At 49.2% G+C, this 23,091-nt stretch overlaps 2 protein-coding genes, 3 long non-coding RNA genes and 10 other non-coding genes across 16 annotated transcripts; 3 read left to right on the plus strand and 12 right to left on the minus strand.

Annotated features, from left to right (window-relative positions):
* Positions 1-19: 19 nt before the first annotated feature.
* On the plus strand, positions 20-3,256 carry LOC131488041 (uncharacterized). Of its 2 annotated transcripts, none has more exons than XR_009250057.1 (3): positions 20-234; positions 1,796-2,059; positions 2,177-3,256. It is a non-coding gene; the product is annotated as an uncharacterized LOC131488041 (long non-coding RNA). The 2 variants fall into 2 exon arrangements; XR_009250058.1 differs by lacking the exon at positions 20-234 and adding an exon at positions 765-846.
* TEX54 (testis expressed 54) lies at positions 236-769 on the minus strand. The gene is made up of 2 exons (XM_058689358.1): positions 622-769; positions 236-497 (listed from the first exon to the last, which is right to left on the minus strand). The coding sequence occupies exons 1-2, from the start codon at positions 767-769 to the stop codon at positions 292-294; spliced, it is 354 nt and encodes a 117-aa protein (XP_058545341.1). The 3' UTR covers positions 236-291.
* On the minus strand, positions 848-6,993 carry WDR74 (WD repeat domain 74). The gene is made up of 11 exons (XM_058689347.1): positions 6,537-6,993; positions 6,340-6,446; positions 6,128-6,249; positions 4,609-4,684; positions 3,668-3,814; positions 3,426-3,527; positions 2,129-2,229; positions 1,986-2,041; positions 1,510-1,655; positions 1,370-1,426; positions 848-1,068 (listed from the first exon to the last, which is right to left on the minus strand). The coding sequence occupies exons 1-11, from the start codon at positions 6,598-6,600 to the stop codon at positions 889-891; spliced, it is 1,158 nt and encodes a 385-aa protein (XP_058545330.1). The 5' UTR covers positions 6,601-6,993; the 3' UTR covers positions 848-888.
* A 1,370-nt stretch (positions 6,994-8,363) lies between these two features.
* Positions 8,364-9,838, plus strand: LOC131488042 (uncharacterized). Its single transcript, XR_009250059.1, has 2 exons — positions 8,364-8,915; positions 9,171-9,838. It is a non-coding gene; the product is annotated as an uncharacterized LOC131488042 (long non-coding RNA).
* On the minus strand, positions 8,367-8,557 carry LOC131488990 (U2 spliceosomal RNA). The gene has a single exon (XR_009250366.1). It is a non-coding gene; the product is annotated as a U2 spliceosomal RNA (small nuclear RNA).
* A 4,997-nt stretch (positions 9,839-14,835) lies between the features above and the next one.
* LOC131488043 (uncharacterized) lies at positions 14,836-19,604 on the minus strand. The gene is made up of 11 exons (XR_009250060.1): positions 19,184-19,604; positions 18,848-18,932; positions 18,571-18,621; positions 18,191-18,228; positions 17,949-17,997; positions 17,609-17,655; positions 17,392-17,426; positions 17,142-17,178; positions 16,707-16,749; positions 16,427-16,467; positions 14,836-15,053 (listed from the first exon to the last, which is right to left on the minus strand). It is a non-coding gene; the product is annotated as an uncharacterized LOC131488043 (long non-coding RNA).
* Positions 16,543-16,667, minus strand: LOC131488950 (small nucleolar RNA SNORD22). Its single transcript, XR_009250328.1, has one exon. It is a non-coding gene; the product is annotated as a small nucleolar RNA SNORD22 (small nucleolar RNA).
* On the minus strand, positions 16,910-16,978 carry LOC131488949 (small nucleolar RNA SNORD31). The gene has a single exon (XR_009250327.1). It is a non-coding gene; the product is annotated as a small nucleolar RNA SNORD31 (small nucleolar RNA).
* On the minus strand, positions 17,256-17,324 carry LOC131488948 (small nucleolar RNA SNORD30). The gene has a single exon (XR_009250326.1). It is a non-coding gene; the product is annotated as a small nucleolar RNA SNORD30 (small nucleolar RNA).
* On the minus strand, positions 17,499-17,564 carry LOC131488944 (small nucleolar RNA SNORD29). Its single transcript, XR_009250322.1, has one exon. It is a non-coding gene; the product is annotated as a small nucleolar RNA SNORD29 (small nucleolar RNA).
* Positions 17,776-17,902, minus strand: LOC131488951 (small nucleolar RNA SNORD22). The gene has a single exon (XR_009250329.1). It is a non-coding gene; the product is annotated as a small nucleolar RNA SNORD22 (small nucleolar RNA).
* On the minus strand, positions 18,298-18,372 carry LOC131488945 (small nucleolar RNA SNORD28). The gene has a single exon (XR_009250323.1). It is a non-coding gene; the product is annotated as a small nucleolar RNA SNORD28 (small nucleolar RNA).
* Positions 18,694-18,766, minus strand: LOC131488946 (small nucleolar RNA SNORD27). Its single transcript, XR_009250324.1, has one exon. It is a non-coding gene; the product is annotated as a small nucleolar RNA SNORD27 (small nucleolar RNA).
* LOC131488947 (small nucleolar RNA SNORD26) lies at positions 19,039-19,114 on the minus strand. Its single transcript, XR_009250325.1, has one exon. It is a non-coding gene; the product is annotated as a small nucleolar RNA SNORD26 (small nucleolar RNA).
* A 2,611-nt stretch (positions 19,605-22,215) lies between the features above and the next one.
* Positions 22,216-22,397, plus strand: LOC131488996 (U2 spliceosomal RNA). Its single transcript, XR_009250368.1, has one exon. It is a non-coding gene; the product is annotated as a U2 spliceosomal RNA (small nuclear RNA).
* Positions 22,398-23,091: the final 694 nt, after the last annotated feature.

The raw sequence follows: 23,091 nt of genomic DNA on the forward strand, positions 1-23,091 counted from the left end.
ACGAGAAGGCGGTGCCACACCTTTTGGAGCACAGCAACCAGAGAGACACGCCCCCCCACCAAAACGCAAGAGCAACTCCGCCCTCCCATTGGCTACGCCGCCTGTGACCCCGCCCCTGAGGAACCAGAGCGGGGGCCCAGGGGGCTGGGCCAGCCTCAGGGGAGGGGCCTTAAAGAGCCCCGGCGGTGTCCAGTGCGCCCAGAGCGGGCAGCGGAGACAAGCAAGATAGGAAAGGTACACGTTAGAAACTTTATTCTCCGGAGGCTGGGGCAGATTGAGAGCAGGTTGGGGTCACCCCTTCTCCGGCTCCTCCAGGATCCCCTCCCGCTTGCTCTGCTGTAACGCATGCTTTTGACTCTGGACTGACTGCCTCTTGTTTGAACGAGAGCCCCGACGGCTGCACAGGGATAGCCGCCGCCACAGCACGGTGATCAGAAGGCTTTCGTTCGACTTGAGAGTCTTTTGGTCCGGCGAGTCCATATCGACCTCTTCGGTGCCTGCGGGGATGACGAGGCCACTGAGCTCTGCTCTACCCTCCCCGGTCCAACCTCCCGGGCGATCCCCTTCGGCGCAGCCCCTTCTCCCGCTCCCTGGGTCCCGCTAGTGTGTCTTGGGTCTCACCTTCGACTTCCTCCGAATCAGCCTCCTTAGCCTGCTCATCGGAGGTCTGAAAGTCCTTGTCTTGGCAGCAGCCCATGGTCCCGAGCGGCCCCGTACTCCGTGCCACCCACGCCAGCCCACCAGGCTCCGCACCTGGCTTTTGTGACATCAGCTATCCCGCTGCACCAGCGCTGGGAGCAGCCAGTCCTCTTTCCATTCTCCCATCACAAAAGGCTCAGGGTCATGGTGGGTGTTAAACTGTTTATTTACAAAGTGAGCACAGGCTCTTCAGGTGCTGGTGGATCCAGGCCGCTGCTTTTTTCTCCGTCTGGTTTGGAGAGCCCCTTGGGTCTGCTCCAAATCAGGGAGCTTCCGCTTGGCGGCTGCCTCCAAGGAGGCCCAAAGTTCATCTGTCTCTGTGTCTTGTAGGGCCGCCTTTTTGGGCTCTTGAGGCTCTTGGGGCTGATCCTGGTGAGTGGGAGAAAACTTAGGAATCAGGGGCACAGTAACAGAGGCCCGGGGAAGGAGGATCTAATTGGGAAAGCACTTTCATTTCCTGCTCCCGGACACTATTCCCATCCATGCTCCTATGTGGCCCTTTGCAGTAGCCCTGCCAGGATTACAACTGTTAACCCCCCTCAGAGAACTTAAGTAACTTGGCTGACAGGCAGACAGTTCTGGCTGTGTTCCAGCTGTTTCTTTTTTCTCTCCATGGGGAAGTGCTCACATCTGTGCCCTTGCTCCCACATTCCAAGACCCAGCTGCTTACCTCCCAGTCATCCCTGCCTGACAGGAGGAGGCAGTTCAGTTGAGACTTGAGATAAACCTGCAAAACAAGAGGGGCCATAAGGAGCTAGGGACACTGAAACGGAAACGTGGCTTGGGGCACACAAGGCAGCCAGCTCTCACCTTATGCTCTAGACCCCGTGGATTCCAGATCCTGTGCACCCTCAAGACTCTGTCCAAGCCACAGGAGGCTAGTAGGGGCTTTGAAGGGTGGCACTGTAATCCTCGGACACTGCCTGCCAGCCCCTTCAGACAGCCCAGTAGGCGCCCTGGAGGAGGAGGGGAGGCATCAGCACTAGCCGGCCAGCCAACAACCATTGTTTACCGTTTCAAGTCGCTTTATGTTTCAATATTTATACCTCAACATAAGGTGGGGACAGGAGTTGTCATTAATATCTCCATTTTACAGGTGAAGGAGCTAATGTCACAGAGAACTGAAGTAATTTGTCCGAGACCCTACAGCTTCTGGTGAACCAGGATTTGAACCCAGGCAATCGGCACCTGAATGAGGGCTCCACCATGCCACTGTACCCCCTCAGAGGGAATCTTGCCCTTCCTCCCACCTCTTCCCCTCCTGCAAGGCTCCCTAGTCCACTCACCTTGCCGAAGGTCAATTTCTGCCAGCTGCCCATGAGTGTTGCCCACGATCACTGAACTAAGGAGGAGACCAGAGGTGGGTGGGGTCAGCAGGAGCCTCCTAGAGTCCTCTCCGAGCCCCACTCTGTGTCCTCTCAACACTTACTTGCCCCCAGGAGTGAGGGTCATGGCCGTAAGTGGATACTCTCCATAGGTGGCCTCTAGGACTGGCCGACGCTGGGGAGAGGCTGGATCGTAGACACGGACCTGGAGAACACCGAAGCATCACGAGAGCACCCTCACACCACATAGCCGTCCCTGGGTTGTCCGTATCTTCACTCCCTCCTTCGTACACTGCTTTCTTACTTATGACCCACTCTTAGAGAAACTTTCTCATCTGAAACGTACCCCCCTCTTGCTCTGAGTGTTAGGGAAGAGTGGGCAGAGGAGATCTGCTTAGGGAGAGAGGTCCCCCAGGTTGGGGGGGTGACAGCATTTCCAGGGTCCGCATGTGTGGGCATTCCACCCCTCCATACTCCCATCTTGGCATGAAAAGGCAAGCCAGTCCAATTTTCAGAGAGTAATGAATTTCAGGCAGAGAAATTTAGCCTGAGCAACAGAGGAGAGAGTAAGCCCTCACAGTGTGTTTTGAACAGCGACATATCCCCAAGATCAGATTTCAGTATGCAGGAGCAAAGGAAATGGGACAAACACAGGGACCCAGTCCTGCCAGGGTCTTAGGACTTCAAATGAGGCCAGCTGTAAAGATCCCCAGTCGGGCCCGCCTGCCCTCCCTCCCTCCTATAAAGCTGAGCTGAGGGGGCGCCTGGATGGCTCAGTCGGTTGAGCGTCAGACTTTGGCTCAGGTCACAATCTCACGGTCCTTGAGTTCGAGCCCTGCGTCGGGCTCTGTGCTGACAGCTCGGAGCCTGGAGCCTGCTTCAGATTCTGTGTCTCCCTCTCTCTCTGCCCCTCCCCTGCTCATGCTCTGTCTCTCTCTGTCTCAAAAATAAATGAAAACATAAAAAAAAAAAAAAAAAAAGCCAAGGAGCCAAGGATGCAGAGGAGTGGGTCAGGCCTGGGTCCCAAAGCAAATCAGAGGCTGCATCAAGACCAGAACCCAGTTCCCCTGACACCCAACCCAGTGTCCTCTCATGACACCTGGACCGTGGGATTCTACTGTGAAAGAAGCAGAATTCTCCCTTCTTCTCTTCTCCTTTCCACATTGGAAGCGAAGGAAGGGTCACAGTTCAGAAAACTCATCCTACAATGTACCAGAAGGTCTCTGGCTCAGCCATGGGGCTGGGATGGCCGGGGGGCCGGGGAGTGGGGGGGAATGCTCCCTCTGGGAGCTCAGAGACAGAGGATGAAGGGTCGGCCTGTCCCACCAGGCAGGTTGTTTCGTTGTTTCTCTAGGAGGCTGCTTAAGCCCTGGAGGAGGTAGAGGTGGGGTAGTACCTCACCTGATGGTACCCTGTACAGGTGACAAGCTTCTGAGATTCAGGAAGGAACTGTATATCTTGATCCCAGATGGGAACCCGCAGGTCGAGCCAGTCGTTCCGTACCTGGTGGGGTGGATAGATGGGGGACAGGTTGCAGGAGGGCTCATAGGCCCTGTCCTTCAGCTCTTCATCATCATCCCCCAACTCAGTGGCCTCAGCCTCCTTGAACCTCAGCCCCAGCCCCTCCCACCACTGTCACTCACATTCTTGGCCCGGAACACAGGCTCCTCCGACCCCTGTAGGTCCCACACCTTCAAAGCATTCTCTTTCCCACCCGTGGCAACCACGTGCGGGCGTGCTGGGTCTTGGCGCATCCTGCACACCCCAGGACCCACACTCAGCTCCAGGAGCTGAAAGAGACAGGAGATGAGAGTCAGTTCCGGAGTCCTTAATCCTATTCCCCCATGGGAATGCAAGCTGGTGCAGCCACTCTGGAAAACAGTATGAAGGTTCCTCAAAAAACTAAAAATAGAACTACCCTACGACCCAGCAATTGCACTGCTAGGTATTTATCCAAGGGATACGGGTGTGCTGTTTCAAAGGGGCACATGCACCCCAATGTTTATAGCAGCACTATCAACAATAGCCAAGGTATGGAAAGAGCCCAAATGTCCACCGATGGATGAATGGATAAAGAAGATGTGGTATACAGATACAACGGAGTATTACTCGGCAATCAAAAAGAATGAAATCTTGCCGTTGGCAACGACGTGGATGGAACTGGAGGGTATTATGCTAAGTGAAATTAGTCAGTCAAAGAGAAATATCATATGACTTCACTCATATGAGGACTTTACAAGACAAAACAGATGAACATCAGGGAAGGGAAACAAAAATAATATAAAAGCAGGGAGGGGGACAAAACAGAAGAGACTCATAAATATGGAGAACAAACTGAGGGTTACTGGAGGGGTTGTGGGAGGAGGGGACGGGCTAAATGGGTCAGGGGCACTAAGGAATCTACTCCTGAAATCATTGTTGCACTATATGCTAACTAATTTGGATGTAAATTAAAAAACAACAACAACAAAACAAAACAAAGAAACAAACAAACAAACAAAAAACCCTCTTCCCCCAAAGCCCTCCCTCGGTTCCTACCCGGGCCCTCATCTTCCCCATCACTGGCAGGGCAGGGGAGCCTTACTGGGTCAGAGGATGCTTCCTTGTCATTGTTACGCCAGACCCGGACAATCCCAGAATCCACACATGTGATGAGGGTGCTGTGGGCAGAGGGAGGTTAGAGTAAACAACAACAAAAAGTAAGTAAGTATGAAAGTGTTCTCTGGGCCCTAGTCAACCCACCCCCGGATTCACATTAACTAGACTCCCTCCTCGCATGTTTGTTATTTAATATCCTCAACGGGGGATGGTTTCTCAGTTTTGTAAGTGAGGAAACTCAAGCTCTGAGAAGTGTAAAAAGATTTGCCCACACAGCTCTAAATGTCAGAACCAGAGCTGGAAAGTCAAGTGTGTGATACTCCAAAGCAGAGTGCCTTTGTGCTCGCTTCGGCAGCACATATACAAAGCAGAGTGCCTTTGCTATTATCTGGGGGCAGCCGGCCCTGCCGGTTTTTCTGAACCTTGGGTGGGTCACCAAGGGTCAGGATCAGTAGCTCTGAAAGAGCTGAGGTGGGACTGGTCTCACGTTCGGGTCTGGCCAAAGTCAAACACTAGCTTCTTCTCTCAAGTTCCCTGTTTGGCATTCCAGACACTAAATGTCAATCTCTCCCTAAAACACACACACCCTCCCATGAAGCCCAAGCAAGCCTCCCCCAGGATCTGTGTAAAGCCCGAGCCTATGTTCTTTTTCACATCTGCCCACCCTCCCCGCCTCGGTTCAGGCTGTGGTGGTGCTTGCCTGGGCTTTGGCAAGAGGTTCTCAACCACTCTTTCCAACCCATTCTCCACACCCCTCCTCGCTCAAAACCACCTGCAAAATCATAAGTGCAAATCTCTCAGTCTGACGCTGAAAGGCCTTCACATTTAATCACTACCTACCTTGCCCATCTTGTACTAAAATGAGCCCTCGGTTTCCACCCCCAAATGCTGTTTACCTTGCCTGAAATTACCATGTAGCCTGACACCAATCCTTGGCCTCAGCCCAGGCAGCAGTCTCTTTCTGAAACGCGCTTACTCCTTTCTCCTCCTGTCAAAATTCTACCCATCCTTCATGGCCCAATTCAAGTGACTCACCTACACAGGCACTTCGACTAGTCAGTTGTCACAACACCACCAAACCCACACAGCCTGTTCACAGCCTTCTCCCTCTTTGGAAGAAAGCTACCCCCAGTTACTTAACCACTAACACTTCCCTATCCTTTCCTTTGGGAACTTCACCGTATCGTTGGTGGTTGTTAGTCTCCATTTTCAAACATACTCTAAACTATTCAGTGACCTGCTCAGGGTCATCCAAAAAGCTATGGAGCCAGGAAAAATACCCTTGATGCAAACTCATGAAGGCAGGTACTGCACGTGTCTGGTTCGCCTGCAAGCCTTTGCATTTCATCCAATGCCTATTAATAAGCAGGTGTTCAATAGCACCTGGCCTGTCACTCAGCCCAGGCTGGGGTCCCTAAGGGTTGATTGCCCATTATTCGGCAGTCCCGCGAGAGCCTCCACGCTGTCCTTACGACCTGAGCGTTCAGCGAGGGGCTCGGTCTTACCCGTCGGCCTGGGCGAGGCCTCGGAACGTGCCCTCCCCGCCGGGGCAGTGCTTGTGGCCCTGGAATCTGCCCTCCTCGGTGCTGAAGTACCTCACTGTTTTGTCGGCGCAACCCATCAGGATCTGCGGGCAGAGGAGGGCAGGATGGCGACCAGAGCGAGGCTGCCGCACCGTAGATCCCCCCCAGCTCGGGACCGACCGGCGGCCGCTCACCTGAGTCTCGCCGCCCGCGCCCCAGCACAGGGCGCTCACCGCCTCCTCGCGCCGCGGCTGTCCTGCCGCCGTGAAGTTCGCCGCCTGTTTGCGCTGAAGGTTCACCCCTGCGGGAGGCGGGCGTCAGTCGCGCCGGGGTCGCGAGCGAGGGACACCCCCCCCCCCCCCACTTCCCGATGCTGGGCCCGGCCACCCACCTTTCAGGATCCCGGTCTCGGTGCCCACCCACACATGGTTCCAGCGTGCCCCAGCAGCCGCCATAACGGAACCCAGCAGCCCACGGCTCGCACTTCCGGCGCAGCGTTGCGTCACCAGCGCGCCGCGTTTGATCCGGATGAACGCTGCCTCTTGCAGTTTAAAAAGCCGGAAGAAGGGCGCTTGGCTGGCTGGGTGGAAGGAGTTCCTGACTTTTGATGTCCGGATCGTAAATTCTAAAGCCCCACGATGGGTGTAGCGATCACTTAAATAAATACAAACTTAAAAAAGAGAAGAGTAAAGATCCCCTGGTCCCCTGCCTTCTGCAGCTGGTTTTGCTTTACGAACTCTGGAGGTGCTTGTGGAGATCTGGAGAGTAACTTGACAGTTGTGTACTTGGAGTGGAAGGCGCCTCCCTGCTCCAAAGCATCGTGTAATATGTTTTCTGTACAAGACAAGAAAGGCGAGCACACCTTAGGGGGGAAAAAAAAAAAAAAAAAAAATCACTGAGGCGCAATGGCTTCAACCTCGAGCGTAAAAGCCACAAACCGACGAAGGATGAGGAAAATGAGACCGATGATCTTAAAATAGAAACCTAGAAAGTGAAGGTAGCCGCGTCGTTTTTATTTCCTCGCATTGAGGTTTGGTGATGGTAAAAAACATCAGCTCCAACTGAGAATAAAACTGCAAAATTAACAGTATTTCTCCCAGGTCCAAGCTGCTGCTGCATAAACGTAACCACCCTTCCTGTGAATGACTACAATTTTATTACAGAGATTTTGTTCTCTGAGATTAGAGTACCAGAAATTTGCCCGTTTAAAATTTTATCAGTAAGAAATAAAGCATCGCACTCTTGCCTGCATAAGGCCTCACAGAGAAGCAGCCACGATTTCCAGCTCAGCTGCAGAGCTGTGAATGAGGGTTCTGAGCACAACATTCCACACTTACGCAAACGTTATTACCAAGGTAACAAGCACGATGTCTACTTCACAGGGTACACTGGATATTGACCCCTTTGTCTCCCCTCCACAGTCCTAGTTTGTATTGAACCTATCACAACATTAAATCAAATCTAAACTCCACCTTAACCTTAAAAGTCTTTCTTTAAATTACTCCTTTATTTTGTGAGACATCCCCTTTGTTGGTGGGCGGTTTCCTCTCATTGTAAACTCGGGGATACACCTGGGTAAGTTTAGGCTAGGCTGGGCTGGGCCGGCCCCCTGGGAGTTCCCCTTTATAATCCAGGATAAAACAGAGCTAAGCAGAACCAAACTACGCACGCTCCCAAACCCTGCAAATCGTTTTGAACCCTTTAAAGAAAGCATTTTCTAAAAGTGCAAGAGAAAAAAAAAGTTGCTACTCCAGCTCCCAGACCGAGAAAGTTATTTTAGCAAATAGAAACTGCCTTGGGGAGAAGCACATCATAAACATACCAGGAAAACAATTTCTGCACGCAAAGTAAGAAACAACGGGGATTATTCTCAAGTTACTTCACTTGCTTGTATCAGAACGCTCCCCGCTGAACAACATATTATTCTTATTAACGTTAGTACACTTCACAGCACGGCCGGCAGAAAAGACACAGAACCCGAAAAAGACTCCAATTTCTGAGTTGTCAGCGCGGAGCCCACGGTGGGGAGAAAGGTGGGAAATTGGGCATGTTCGCAAATTGCATAAATCATACTTTGAGTTAAAAATCTCACACTAGTGAAAATCTTTAACGGCCCCGATAGCTTAGTAAGTTCTAGATAAACCGCCACCCTCCGAGGTCAGAGCCAAATCTCTCTTAAACGCAATGTTCTATTTTTTGGAACCGTTATTGTTCCCCCAAAAGGGGGTGCACCGTTCCTGGAAGTACTGCAATACCAGGTCGATGCGTGGAGTGGACGGAGCAAGCTCCTATTCCATCTCCTAATTCCAAAAATCCATTTAATATATTGTCCTCGGATAGAGGACGTATCAGATATTAAACTGATAAGAACAGATACTACACTTGATCTTAGCCAAAAGGCCGAGAAGCGATGCAGTTGCAGCCGCCTCCTGGCAACCCTTACCCTTACTATAGCTTTTACGATTGTGGCGATTTTTATGACATAATTATTAGGTTACCTTGAAATATGTAATATTTCTCAAATTCAACGTCTCATTATCCTTCCTTTATAATAATAGCTAGATTTTTTTTAAAAAGAGATCTTAAATAGTGGTCTTTGCTGCATTGCCTGCCTGTACACGCTCCGCTTGTTTTACATAACCCTGCCCTGCCAATGATTTTCTTTCTTGGGATTGGTCCACATACAAGTCTGGATTTCAATATGGGCGTGGTCTCTTTGCCTCCCAGACTCGGGCCTGTCTGCCCGCCTGCAGGCCGCGCGGCGCTCTCGGTGAGAGTGTGCAGGGCGTTTCGGTAGGTGGTGGCGCCCTTCCCCGGGACGTTTGTTTATCGATCCCAAGTACAGGCTTCGGAGTCCGAAGAACTGGATTGGGATCCCTGCTCGCCAGTTCCTAACTTGATGACATAAGGCCCGTTGCTTGGAATCTCCTTTTCTGTTAACTGGGGACTAATAACGCGCTTATACGGCGGTAGTGAGAACCCAGTTGAGGTTGGGCTTTGGGGCTGCATTCCCCTCTCATTCTAGGGCTCCCCTCCCTTCCGCGCCTCCTCCTTGACTGTACCATCCACCCGCAAACCACTTACATCTTGCCGTTTACGACGCATCGTCCACCGTGCGCCCTTCACACAAGGAAACAGATGCCCAGACAAAGGCGTTTTGGAGGGTCCCGATTCCTAAACCCAGGTGGAAGAGACAGGCTGAGGCCAGTGTAGATAAAATGTAAACGAAGCAGTTCTTTTGTAGGCTCAAGGCGAAGTCCGGCTGTATGAAAAGGATTGATGATCAGGCGGGAACTGAGAAAGGACTTGAGGTCCCGTTTCCTTGGAAACTATATTAATATAAATGTGGAGCGTTCTTTTTTTTTTTTTTTTTTTTTTTCTAATGTGGAACATTCTGTTGTTGGAAATCCCCTTCACTGAAGCTCTACGCCCGGGCTGGAAATAGAGGCCGTTGTCTCTGTGTCAAGGTGACTAGGTGGGGTGGGACCTTCTGTTCTCACTGACAGGCTTTCAACTAGCAAAATTTCTATAATCTATGATTTTAGAGAACAAGGTTCTCAGCATTGTGTCCCTGATGCTAATAAACAGGCAGTTTGTAAAGGTTCCCATATGTAAATCCAGAGCCTCCAGGGAGGGCTGAATTAAGGTGTGGCCGGTAGAATACTGCCCCCAATAAAGATACTCCCGTGCTAATTCTCAGAACCTCTCAATGTGTTACCTTACATGGCAAAAGGTACTTTGCAGATGTGGTTAAATTAAGAGTTGGGGGAAGGAGAGTTTATCTGGGATTATCTAGTGGATGCCTGTAATCACAAAGGTCCTCATCAGGATCCGAGGGGGGCAGGAGCCAGCGTCAGAGTGACGGAGCACCGTATAAGGTGGATGAGCCATTGCTAGCTTTGAAGATGGAAGGAGGTCATCAGATGGATGTGGGCAGCCTCTAGGAGCTGGAAAAGGCAAGGAAACAGATTCTCTTAGAGCCTCCAGAACGGAATGCAGCCCTGCGGACCCAGCTTGATTTTAGCCCACTGAGACCTGTTTTGGATATCTGACCTCCAGGACTGTAAGATAATAAGTTGTTATGTTTTAAGCCACTGAGTTTGTGGCAATTGGTTTCAACAGCAATAAAAACCAATACAGGGGCAAAAGCAACGTTCAGTTTCTTTCGATCTGAACCTTCTCCAAATTCTACTGGACCCAACCTCAGGCAAGGCCACAGTCCCCTAGCTGAGTGGGCTTCACCTTCTGCCCCAGGCTATGTACAGCCAAGTATCGCAGAACACAGATCTGGTGGCCGGTGCTTCCTCAGGTCGGTCTGCAGTCAGCAGCAGCCCTGTTCCTCTGAAGCCAAGGCAAGTGGGGAGTGGCTCCTTCACCCTCAGTCCGCTGTTACCCTGCCCCTTTCTATACAAGTGTGGGAGACTGACAGTGCAGGCACCATAAGAACTTGGAAATTAACCTTTGCTCCTGGGAGGCCATGTGTCCATTTGTTTATGCTTATGGAGCACATACTCTACAATGATAAAATCAGACAGGACCTTTGGCTTCGTGAGTTCGTGGTCTACTGGGGAAAACTGGGAGAAGGCTCCTGTGATTCTCCAGGCAAGAGCTGGAGGGGATTTGGGCAGGGTGGCTGTGATGGCAGAGGTGGAGGGAAGTGGAAGGGATCACAGAGAATCACTGGCTTTGATGACAGGCAGAGTGAGGCCAAGGGAAGAGTATTCTTTCCGTGTGCATACATTTTAAATTTGATGTCTTGGGGGTACCTGTGTGGCTCAGTTGGTTAAGCTTCTGACTTCTGCTCAGGTCATGATCTTGCTGTTTGTGGGTTCGAGCCCTGCATTGGGCTCTGTGCTGACAGCTCAGAGCCTGAGCCTGTTTCGGATTCTGCGTCTCCCTTTCTCTCTGCCCCTCCCTTGCTTGCGTTCTGTCTCTCAAAAATAAACATTGAAATAATAATAAAATAAATTTGATGTTTTGTTTTCACAAAACTGGCACACTATACATTGTCACATGCTCAAAGGCTTAAAACATCCCCCCCCATAAAATGTTTTTTTTAATTTTTTTTTTCAACGTTTTTTATTTATTTTTGGGACAGAGAGAGAGACAGAGCATGAACGGGGGAGGGGCAGAGAGAGAGGGAGACCCAGAATCGGAAACAGGCTCCAGGCTCCGAGCCATCAGCCCAGAGCCTGACGCGGGGCTCGAACTCACGGACCGTGAGATCGTGACCTGGCCGAAGTCGTACGCTTAACCGACTGCGCCACCCAGGCGCCCCCCATAAAATGTTTTAATGGTACTTTTCTTGTTGTTTATAAATTGATTAAACAATTTTAGACTTTCTATTTGTGTGTGTGTGTTCTTAAGAAATGGTATAAACTTGGGGCGCCTGGGTGGCTCAGTCGGTTGAGCGTCCGACTTCGGCCAGGTCACGATCTCGCGGTCCGTGAGTTCGAGCCCCGCGTCAGGCTCTGGGCTGATGGCTCGGAGCCTGGAGCCTGCTTCCGATTCTGTGTCTCCCTCTCTCTCTGCCCCTCCCCCGTTCATACTCTGTCTCTGTCTCAAAAATAAATAAATGTTAAAAAAAAGGGGCGCCTGGGTGGCGCAGTCGGTTAAGCGTCCGACTTCAGCCAGGTCACGATCTCGCGGTCCGTGAGTTCGAGCCCCGCGTCAGGCTCTGGGCTGATGGCTCGGAGCCTGGAGCCCGTTTCCAATTCTGTGTCTCCCTCTCTCTCTGCCCCTCCCCCGTTCATGCTCTGTCTCTGTCTGTCCCAAAAATAAATAAAAAACATTAAAAAAAAATATTAAAAAAAAGAAATGGTATAAACTTAAAAATCAGCACAATATAGAGCATGTCAAAGAACAGCCTAGTCAGTTTGAAGAATCTGATTTTAATGTAACTGCATCTCCCAACCCTTCTGAGAATCTCTTGAAGCTTTTCTCAAATGAGTTGCCTTACACACGTCTTGCATACCATTTCCTGGGGGGATTCTTTAGGGCCCCCTAAGCCCATTCATTAACAACCACAGTGCTAAAGAGACAGGAGAACCTGACTGAAGGCGTCCAAACACCTAATGAGGTCATATCAAGTTGGAGGTACAGGGGCGCCTGGGTAGCTCAGTGGGTTGAGGGTCGACTCTGGATTTCAGCTGAGGTCCTGATCTCACAGGTTCCTGAGTTCCAGCTGCGCATCAGGCTCTATACCAACAGTGCAGAGCCTGCTTGGGATTGTCTCTCTCTCTGCCCCTCTCCCCAAATAAAGAAATAAGCATTAAAAAAAAAAAAAAAAAAAAAAATGGAGGCATAGATGGGGATGGTCCTGGAAGCCCTGCTTCGGCTTGTGGCAGGGCTGTCTGAGAGCACAGTCTCCTGGACTCAGGGCTGGCTCCACTGGGCCCACTTTCCCGTGGCAACTCGGGGGTGGATTTGGACAGCTCCTGCAGCTCCTGGAAAAGAAGCACCAGTTCTCCTCTTGGCCACCAATTCCACCACCCCCTTTGCTAATTTGTGTGAACCACCCCCCCCACCCCTCGTCCCCCAGCTCTCTAGAAATTCAAATTCACACTTTCTACTGAAAGCCTCTCATCTGGTGCCTGGGCTTTTGGTGCTATGGTGACAACAGATTCCGTCTCCAGCCTGACTGGTCAGTGGTGCCAGGCACCATTCCGAGTGCTTTGTATGTGGTAACAGCCTTAAGAGAGAAGTGGTGACTGTCATGTTCCATCTTTTACAGATGGAGAAACTGAACCACTTCAGGTCACACAGCTAGTAAGTGGTGGAGACTCCAGCCTCAGGCAACTCCTATACCGTACCACGTCTGCTTGACTCCTTGGGTGTCAGGGAGGCATCTGAGACTCATGCTATCCAAAATCATTCCCTACTGTCCCCACTGGAATGTCCTTTATGCTCCCTTCACTCACCCCCACATCCACTCTGTCCACTAGTCCTGTCGCGTCTACTCCAGAATACATCCTGAGTGACTCCGTTTCATCCCATCAGCTGTTCCTTCCTTAGCCTCCAGAACTCCCCATCTTAGCTCAAATGTCACCTCCTCAGAGACGCTTTCCCTGACCACCTTCTTACCAAATCACGGATTCTTGTTCCCTGCTGGCATTTCTCACAGATCTCAGGGTGTCTTCAACTTAGCACTGTTGACATTTTGGGCTGTATGATTCATTGGAGTGGTGGAGAGGGAGCTGGCCTGTGCATCGTAGGGTCTCCCCACTGGATGCCAGTATACCACCCCCAAAGTTGTAACAACCAAAAACGTTTCCAGGGATTGTTAAATTTTTTCTGGGGGATGAAGTCACTGCTGCATGAAAACCACTGTTATTTCAAACTATCTTATGCACTCACTGTCCTATTTTCCCTTTCCCTCCCTCCTGTAAGAATGTAACTAAACAGCAATCAACAACCGCAAAAGCAAGGCCATGGCTCTTGTGATCAGTACACTGCTAGGTTTGGGACAGAGCAGCTGCTCAGTGCTGTGACCATTCATGGAGGTGGGGAGATGGGGTGTTGTGTCAGGGGGGAGCAGACCTGGGCAGGACAGGGACTCCAGGGACTGTGTCCAGTTAGATATATCAGGGAAGAAGGTCAAGGGGCAAGTGGATGTACCTGAAGCTCAGGGGAAAGGTGGTCTGAAGCATCAGGAACTCGAGGAGCCAGGCCTCAATCATTCCAGCCCTCTCCCCCGTTCCTCCATATTGTCTGTTATCTCATCTTTTAGCCAGAGTAGCCACTGACTTGGATCTTAATTTGAATTCATTTGCCAAATGGTGAGAATAGTATTCTTGGAAGGCTTGTCAACCAGACTCTTCCAGTGAATACCTTCTGGCCCCTGTACCAGCCTAGATCTAACTTTGGTTCCATCGTCTCCTTGCTGAATCCCTCGGCTGGGTTAGAGTAGAAGCAGCCTCCAGACTCCTAGAAATAGCACCCGGCCTGATGGCTAAGTACCTAGGACCTTGAATAGTAACCCTCTCCTCCCCTGGTATTCTGTGACAGGGACAAGTCGCTTCTTTGCTAGTTCCCCTTTATCCAAGGATACTTCTGGCAAAGACCTCCCACAGTAAGTACTGGGGTGAGAGGTCGTGTGCATAGTGGCTGGTCTGTAGTAAAAGCTAAACGCTTGCTGTTTTGTTTCAAGTCCACCTGACCTTAGTGGCTTTGACACAAGTGATCTGATGTTTCCTGGTCAGCACTGCAGATTCTCACTGCTTGTGGTAGCTCACTGTTTCTCCTGTGTTCCTCCCAGGCTTTTTTTTTTTTTTTTTCCCCACCAACTTTAAAAGTTGGTCTTTGTCTCTTTTCTTATGCAACCTATTTGCATCCCACTTATACATAAATATAACTATCCGCTCCCCAACAGCGCCATAGGTTTGTGGGCTTGACTGCCCACCCCTAAAGCTGGCTTGCCCAGGGCCAATTAAAAAGCAGACTTGAAAACATTAGGTATGTGTGAGGCGACAATCCATCTGAATGAGATTGTAAATTTTCAAGTACTTATTCATGTACCTTAACTCCACTTGCTAAATTTATGCTCAGAAACAATGGCACATGTAGATGGAAAGATAGATGTTTGATGTCAATTCAGGTGTTCACTGAGCATTCCTACCAGATGTCCTAAGTGAACAGAAGTTCTGGTTTCCCATGGAAAGAACAAATGGAAGACAGACACAAGCAGGATTATTCTCATCAAGTTATATTTACACCAACAGGATAAACACAATAATTGGCCAAAGTAAGCCTTTTAGCATTGACTTAAGAAAAATTTTTTTAGGGGCACCTCATTGGCTCAGTCTGTTATATGTCGAACCATTGAATCCAGCTCAGGTTATCTCAGTTTCAGAGTTCAAGTCCTGCGTTGGGCTCTGCACTGGACAGCATGAGGTCTACTTGGGATTGTCTCCCTGTCTGAAAAATGAACGTTCACAATTAAAAAAAAACAAAACAACAACTTTAGAAGTATGCTCTGCCCAAACATGGGGTTGAAACTCAGGATCCTGAGATCAAGAGTTGCATGCTCTGAGCCAGCCAGGTACCCCCTAGCAGGGACTTTTGAGTGGCACCCTGAGTTACCTACAAGAACCAGGACAATTCCAGATAAAGGGAAGAATGTAGAGACCCAGAAACTCATTAGAGGAACAGAAATTCAGGGGCTACTGGCCTGATCCTACAGAAAGCAGACTCCACTGAAATGTTGGGAATTTTATATGCAGAAAAAGGGCAGTGAAATACCAAAATCTGACAGCCAATATTTTGAGTCTGAGTGGTCCTTAATGGTGATTATGCCTTATGGCTCTTTGTGCCTTATGAACCAAGCCTGCCAAAGTTAAGGCAGAGCTAAGGATCACCCAAAGCCAGGAAACTTTTCATGCAGTGAGGCATGTATTGGGGGAAGGAAGATCTTAGAAGGCTCCTTGAACAATGCTTCCCTGAGCTAGATACCATCAGGCAAAGTGCCACATTAAATTGGATACTGCCAACTTCCCCAGGATTATTTCCTTCTATCCGGCTACATGCACAAATCACAATGAAGGTTAAACCTTTACTTAGAAAGGGTTAAACAATTATGTTAATTGCAATAACTAGGTTGTACAAAAACAGGACTTGAAAATTCCCTTTTGATAAAGAACTGAATTCCTGTACAGAATAAAGTACATTTTCTTGGTAGACAAGAAGAATGTATGTACTACACTGAGTTTACAAGGGACTACCCTTTAAACTAGTTCACACTGGAGAGCATCAGTAGCTCGGTTGGTTGAACATTATTTTTTTTTTCAACACTTTTTTTTTTTTTTTTTTAATTTTTGGGACAGAGAGAGACAGAGCATGAACGGGGGAGGGGCAGAGAGAGAGGGAGACACAGAATCCGAAGCAGGCTCCAGGCTCCGAGCCATCAGCCCAGAGCCTGACGCGGGGCTCGAACTCACGGACCGCGAGATCGTGACCTGGCTGAAGTCGGACGCTTAACTGACTGCGCCACCCAGGCGCCCCAAACATGATTCTTGATTTAGGCTCTGGTCATGTGGGTAAGCCCCACGTGGGCTCCACACTCAGTATGGAATCTGCTTAAGATTTTCTTTCCCTCTGCCTCACTTCCCCTACTTGCTTTCTAAAAAAAAAAACAAAAAAAACCCCTAGCATACCTACTTTCAGGTATACTTGTTTTTCTGTTAGCCTGCTTCAGATTCTGTGTCTCCATCTTTCTCTGCCCCTCCCCCACTCACATGTGGTCTCTCTCAAAAATAAACATTAAATAAACACCAATATTTGGACAAATACCTACCCATTATCTATGCCTTGTTCCTTCTTCAGACCTGGAAAAAAAAAAAAAAACAACTCTACGTCAAAGTGACTTTCCTTCCCTTTCCCATCTTTAGAAATCTCTTGTAATCCCTCAGACTGTTCCTTCTGGAACAAGCTTCCTCTTTTCCCCCAGCCAGTCCCAGTGGGTTCACCTTTACAGGCTCTGGGACTAGAACAGGAAGTAAGACATGTGACTGTTTCTTCACTGGGAAGTTTTAATTTGGACCATCTAGTATCTAGGTTTACCCACCTGACTTCAGACTGGAGCTGAGTGGAGAAATGGCTGAGGGTACCTGTAAAAGAATGATTGGGAATTATAGGCCTCTCAGTCATCCCCCTGGGTCCCTATTGCTTAGAGGGAAGGCACAGTTGTAAAGGTTATGTAGTATTCTGCATGCACATTTTACATAGAAACCACCAGCCAACTTACCACTTCTTACTCTAAGATAAGCTCACAGCTCAGAAAATACCTTTCAGTCACAGTGTTCAGACTGGGGCGGTATTGCATTCATCACTGGTGAGTGGGAGCTTGTCACAGATGGTTCAGGGTGTCCACAGACAAGACTGAATTAAGTCAGTAATGTCTTCTTCGAAGAGCTACCCAAAGTGTCGCCCCCTCCCCGTTAAAAACACCTAGTAAACTTTACATAATGGCTATAAATGACAGCATCACAAAGGCATTTACCTCAAATCATTCTTGGGCTCCAGAGAAGGTGCTGAACCTGAAACAAACCAGACTGGAGTCAGTAATGCTTACCTTCAGCAATAAATCGTTCCCCTTTAAAACCATCATTTCTAGGAAAATCAGATTTCCAATCTCAACAGCAAGTTATCAGCCGAACGAGATTCCATGTAAGTCATCATGTGTTTAGGCCCCAAAGGGTGTTTTTTTTGTACCCAATATGCTTCAGGTATCACGTATGGAAACTACTCACCTCCGAGCAAATGAGCAGGTTATGGGTAACCATACCTAGAGAAAGACAAAGCTGTGGGTAATGAAAAGTCCTTCCACGTGGCATCCCCCCCATTCCTACTTTTTCCAGTTTCTCAGGTGTTCACATGTTTTCATTCTGGAGTCATAGTGAGCTAGTTTTATTCATCATGGAAACTTGCCTATTTGGTGGCATGAACCACAGACATTAACCAACTAACCTGTTAACTCTGGAGGCCTTTTGGTAGTATACACGAACAAGCTGCTCCTGAAGAAGATCATGTAATTAGCCAAGCAAGTATCTAAAACAGCCAAAGCTATTCTAGCTATATAATTAATGGGTTTAAGTGAAGAAAACCCAAGCAAATACTATTGACAGGGATACGCTGTACCTCAGACAGTTCCTTATGGAACAAATTCTCATCCTCTCACCCAGTTAGCCCCAGTGGGTTCACCATTACTGGCTCTGGGGCTAGAACAGGGGTAAGACAGGATGGTTGCTCTCTTCATTGGCATTATACTCTGGGGCAAGCTGTAATCAGCAAGGTTACAAGTACTCACCATCCTTAACTCTTTCCACGAGTTCGACCCTGAGCACATCAGTGGGCGTCTAGAGAAACAGATCAAGAAACATCACTACAAGGAAAAAGAACCAGAAAGCTATACGGGCTGATCAAGTCTTTAGTCACAACGACAAGACAAATAAAAACCACACGATGGGAAAAAAAAAAAAAAAAAAAATCACCCTTTGATGGGTTCACATATATGCAAACTAAACAACAATATTGGGAGAAGCTACTCACCATAAGGTAAATCAACATATTACCACCATCAGGACGACCTGCAAAAGGAGACCAGATGGTTATCAAGAAATACTAGGCTAGAACAAAGTTTCTTTATTAATAGAAACTGCCATCAGAACTCTAACATGCTATTAATTGTTGTACCTCACAGAGGATCAGCATATCTATTCAAATCATCTGACAGTGACATATGGGTGAGGGAGAGCACACCATCTCAAGAATTAACTGTACTGTCGGGTTGCTCTCTCCCTCCACAGGAAAGTCATTCTAAGAGGAATAAGCTGCAAGAAGCAAAAAGGCAAAACTGCTCACTTTGCTCTCCTGGTTGTAGGCCAAACAGGAGAGGACACCCCAATCCCCTCATTTGGTCAAAAAATTACCTGTCTTCACCCTTGGAGGCAGCTAGATTCCTCAGGCCTGGGGAGGAGACGCTGGAAACAGAAAAGAAGGCATTATATGTACCTAAAAATAGCCATTCATAGGTCCTTGAATACTCTTGGTCCACTTCTCAGCAGGAAGATGACATCACTTTTAAGATCAGCCATATGCTTGTCTTTTTTATGTTCATCACAGAGTGGCCAGCATAATCTGAACAAGAACAAACCCCATCTAGACACAGTGCCCACCCTTAACTGCGGTAAATCACTGCATACCCACCTGGAACATCACTGGAATGCTTACTTTGCAGGGATGGGTCTTGTCCCATCCTCCAACCCGGAAGGTCTTTTGAGCTGAACCACATCTGGAAGGAAAAAAAAGGGGGGGGGGCACCTCTCACTTAGTTTCATACTTTGCAGTCGGTCTTCTTACCTCCGCGCGAAACACCCGAACATTCGCTGCGGGCTGGTGCTACTCAGAACTCTTAGGCTTTCTCCACTACTCCATCAGAAAGAGAGAGTTCAATCTTTAGTATCATCCCCGTAGCACTTCCCACAGGGCCCCCGTACACTCGACAACGGAGGAAGAGGAGGTAAAAGAGGGACACCCACTTACCCTAACAGGTCGGCTCTTTTCCACTCTAGCGTTCAGACGTGCGCCTGAGCCCTGCAGACAAGAAGACATTAAATCAACACCGGCTTTTTCACAATCGTTTTGTCCGCCGGAACTACGACTGTGTCGCATCTCGGCTGTGCAAGGCCCGTCTCTTCAGAGTTTCTTATCCTCACGGAGCTCAGTACAGGTCTGTGAAAAGGTTCTCATCACAGAGAGGGCCGCCGGCACGGCCCGCCATCGCCATCTTGTCCTTCACCAAGCGCCGCGGCTGCTTCGTGGACTCAAGGCCGTGGCCGAGCTCTTACCCCTCCCCCACCAACCAATAAATGCAATGTATTAGTGCTCAGGCAAGCCACGCTCACTTTTTATTTTTCCCTCGCTTCACCTTTTAAAAAAGATAAAGTAAACAACCCACATACTTACCTGACACCGTGAAAAAAAAATGAGGCAGATGGGTCGCAGCGAGATACTTAAATACCACCTCGCAGAGGCCCACGGGATTTATGGGCGGGACTATGGCGGGCGCACGCGCATATGGAGACAGCGCGCGAGCCTGGGGAGTTGGGGGTAGGGAATTCCAGGGAAGGCGGGAGTGCAGTGCGCACACTCAGCCTCTGTGGCGCGAAAAAAGACGCGCATGCGTCTCAGGGAGTCGCGCTGGCGCTCATTGCAGCGGGGTTCGTACCGCCGGCTCTCTAGGACGAGAACGCAGAGATCCCGGCTTTGCAACGATCTTGGGAGACGCTCCGTCCCGGTCACGACCGCCTGCTCCCACACCACTCCCTGTGCCCCCCCCTTACCCACACACACCCTAAACTGGTGTGCAGGCTCCGCCTCCCCGTGAGGTCCCCCCTGAACCTCATCGTGAAGTCTCGACCGGCGTCATCCCGGTTACACGCCTGCCTCCCGGCGCGCCTCTGCAGGCCTGGTGCGCAGGGTCCCTGCGTAGAGGGCGGCTGTGGGGTACCGGGAGCGGAAGGCCCTTTGTACGGAGCCATTTTGGGAATGTGAATCAGGCCCTCAGTGCTCCTGCTCGGCTTGGATCTTCTGACAGGGTCTGATTTTTCCCGAGCGACGGTTTTTCCCGTCCGATGTCGCTAGGAGCTTGGCTTGTAGCAGGGCCTATACATATACAGGTTATATATAAAGTAGGCTCCACTGTCCAGCGTGGGGTTCAAAGTCACGGACCCTGGGATCAAGAGCTGCGTGCTCTACCTGCTGAGCCACCCAGGTGCCCCTGAATCCCAGGTCTTTCCACAGACCAAATGAATCAGAATTTTCATGTTAACAAACTCCCTGGCTGATTTGTATATGCCATGTCCACTGTGCTTTCTCAAGACTATCTTCAGTCACTTTCTTGACCTCTCGGCAACACTACCCAGTTGATCCATTCCCTATGTCCTGAAACACTGTGTTCCCACAGTTCTTGAGACCCTGTCCTCTCCCACTGTTGACATTTCTCATAATGTCTTGTAAGGGTTAAATTGTAGTATAGGGCTAACGCTTAGTTTGAAAAATAACAGCTTTGTGTTGATACTGAAGGTTAAGAGATAACAGCCTTGCTTTATTCTTGGAAACTATGCCTCATACTCTTGTAAATTAGGCTTCACCAATTAAGGAAACAAAAGTCCAAAGAAAAGAGCATCAGAGGCAGGGTCAAGGGGATCCACTGGTTGCAACTTAGAGGCAGAAAGTCTAAAATAAACACCTCGTTAGGCAACTGTTTGTAACTCATCTGGAAACTTTCTTTGTTCTGTTCCAAGGTGATGAGAAAACGATGTGATCGGTTATAAAAACTCTGTCCCCCGGCTGTTCGGCTGTTCGGGGCGCACTCTTATCAAGAGTGTTGGTCCCGATCGGTCAGTCTTGCCTCTCATTGTAATAAAGTTTGTTGTGACTGTCACTGGTCCCCATAGCATTCCGTTTCAGGAGTCCTGTGGATGCAACAGTCTTAGTGATCTCTTGAAGTAGATAGTGTAGCCATTCCTTAAACAGTAATGTACCCCCAGTTGGGTGCCACACCCAGCTATTTTTCTCACTCTGCCTGGGCCACCTTATTCACTCCCATGATTTTAATGACCAGCATTATGCCTATGACTCCAGCCCAGGCTCTTTTTCCTGAGCTTCACAGCGGTAAGTCCAGTTGCCTTCTGGATGAACGTTATCACTTGGTTGGTCCCCAGACTCCTCAACTTTTCCAAAATGGACTTCACCTCACTATTCATTCCACCCAATTGTCCATGCCCCCCACTTCTGCTACCCTAATTCAAGCCATTCACCCTGAGGTTTTTACAAAAAATTTAACCTGCTCCCTGGGTCTGGTTTCCTCCCTTCTAATCAATCCGTTCTCCCCCTTGCAGCCAGAGTGATTTTTCTAAATAAAAAATTATGATCAAGTCTCACTTCTCAGCTCATAAAACTTCAGTACCTTTCCATCGTCTTTAGGACCCATCAGTATAGCCGTTAAGACCCCTGCTTTCCTTGCCAGCTTTTTTTTTTTTTTTTTTTACCACCACTCCCTCCCCAAGCCTGATTCACCTTGCCTCCCACTATAACTCTTTTTAATTCAAGATCATGCCCGTGTAAATCATCGTTGTATCCCTGTTGCCTGGCAGAATGCAAGACACTAAGTAGGACTCAGTATATATCAGTTTATCTCCATAAATTTTGAATGACCTTTTTCCAGCCCCAATTCATTGCCCTACATATCACAGGTGCTCCTTGCGTGCGGAGGTCCGGGAGGGTTTGCTCAGGGAGCAACTCTGCCCTCACCTGGCTACAAGAGGCACTGCCTCGCTTAACGGAGGTGGATATACAAATAACTACCGCTTTGCCAGGAATTACTAACTTCCATGGAGAAACAGTCCCAATTTGATGACAGAATTACTGGATTGTGGAGAAGCGTGACACTGGGGAGGATTAGCCTGGTCTCAGGGGAGACGAGAATGTTGAAGGTTATAAGGACAGGCTCATATGCTGTATTTGTGGACCTGAGGGAGGAAGGTTTGGGATAATAGGGAGTTGATACGGGTAGGGATTGATCTTTTGGCTAAGCTCAAGTGTGGTATCTGTTCTTATCAGTTTAACATCTGATACCTCCTGTATCTGAGGACAGTGTATTCCATTGATTTGGGGAGCGGGGGCTAGAATAAGAGCTTGCTTTGGGTACTCCATTCATCGTTTCCCTGGTCCCCGGGTGTTTAACGGGGTTGATATACTTGGGGTTGGAGCGCATTACCACCACATCAGGTCTTTGGGCTGGGGGAAAAAAGCTATCACAGTGGGAAAGACAAAGTAGGAATCTCTGAAACTGCACCGTCCCCATTCCAGCGATGACCTTTTCTCCCATTCTGTCCTTAACCCATTGCACTCCAGCTCCTGTACCCGCCCCTCCACGGAGGCCACTACTGACCTCATTCACTTAATCCCAGAAGATGCTTCCATCTTTCTTGACCTCTCTGTGGCATTTGACACTGGTGACCTCCCCCTCTTCCTGAAGTGCTCCCTACCTTTGCTTTCTGGGACCCTGCACCCCCCTGGGTTTCCTCTTCCTTCTTGACCTTTTTCACTATCTATTCCTACCCGTTCCTCAGGGTTCTGTTCCGGGTCCACTTGTTTTCTCCCTCGCTAGACTCTGCCTAGATAAACCAGCTTACCCATCACCTTGGGCCTCGTTTACCGTATGTATGCTGCCATCTCCCCCACTTCATCCCAACACAAGATCTCCTGGACTGCACACCCTGGTATCTAACTGTCTATCAGACATCTTCACTGGGATGGCCCATAAACAGCTCAGCTCAACTTGTCCGCAATGGAATTTATCATCTTTTCCTACAAATCTGTTCCTTCCCCGACGTGCCCTCTTTGACTCGATTGTCTAAGCCAGAACGTGGTCATTATCCCTGCCG

This window comes from Neofelis nebulosa, chromosome 10 (genome assembly GCF_028018385.1).
Source record: "Neofelis nebulosa isolate mNeoNeb1 chromosome 10, mNeoNeb1.pri, whole genome shotgun sequence".
NCBI classification, from domain to species: Eukaryota; Metazoa; Chordata; class Mammalia; order Carnivora; family Felidae; genus Neofelis; species Neofelis nebulosa.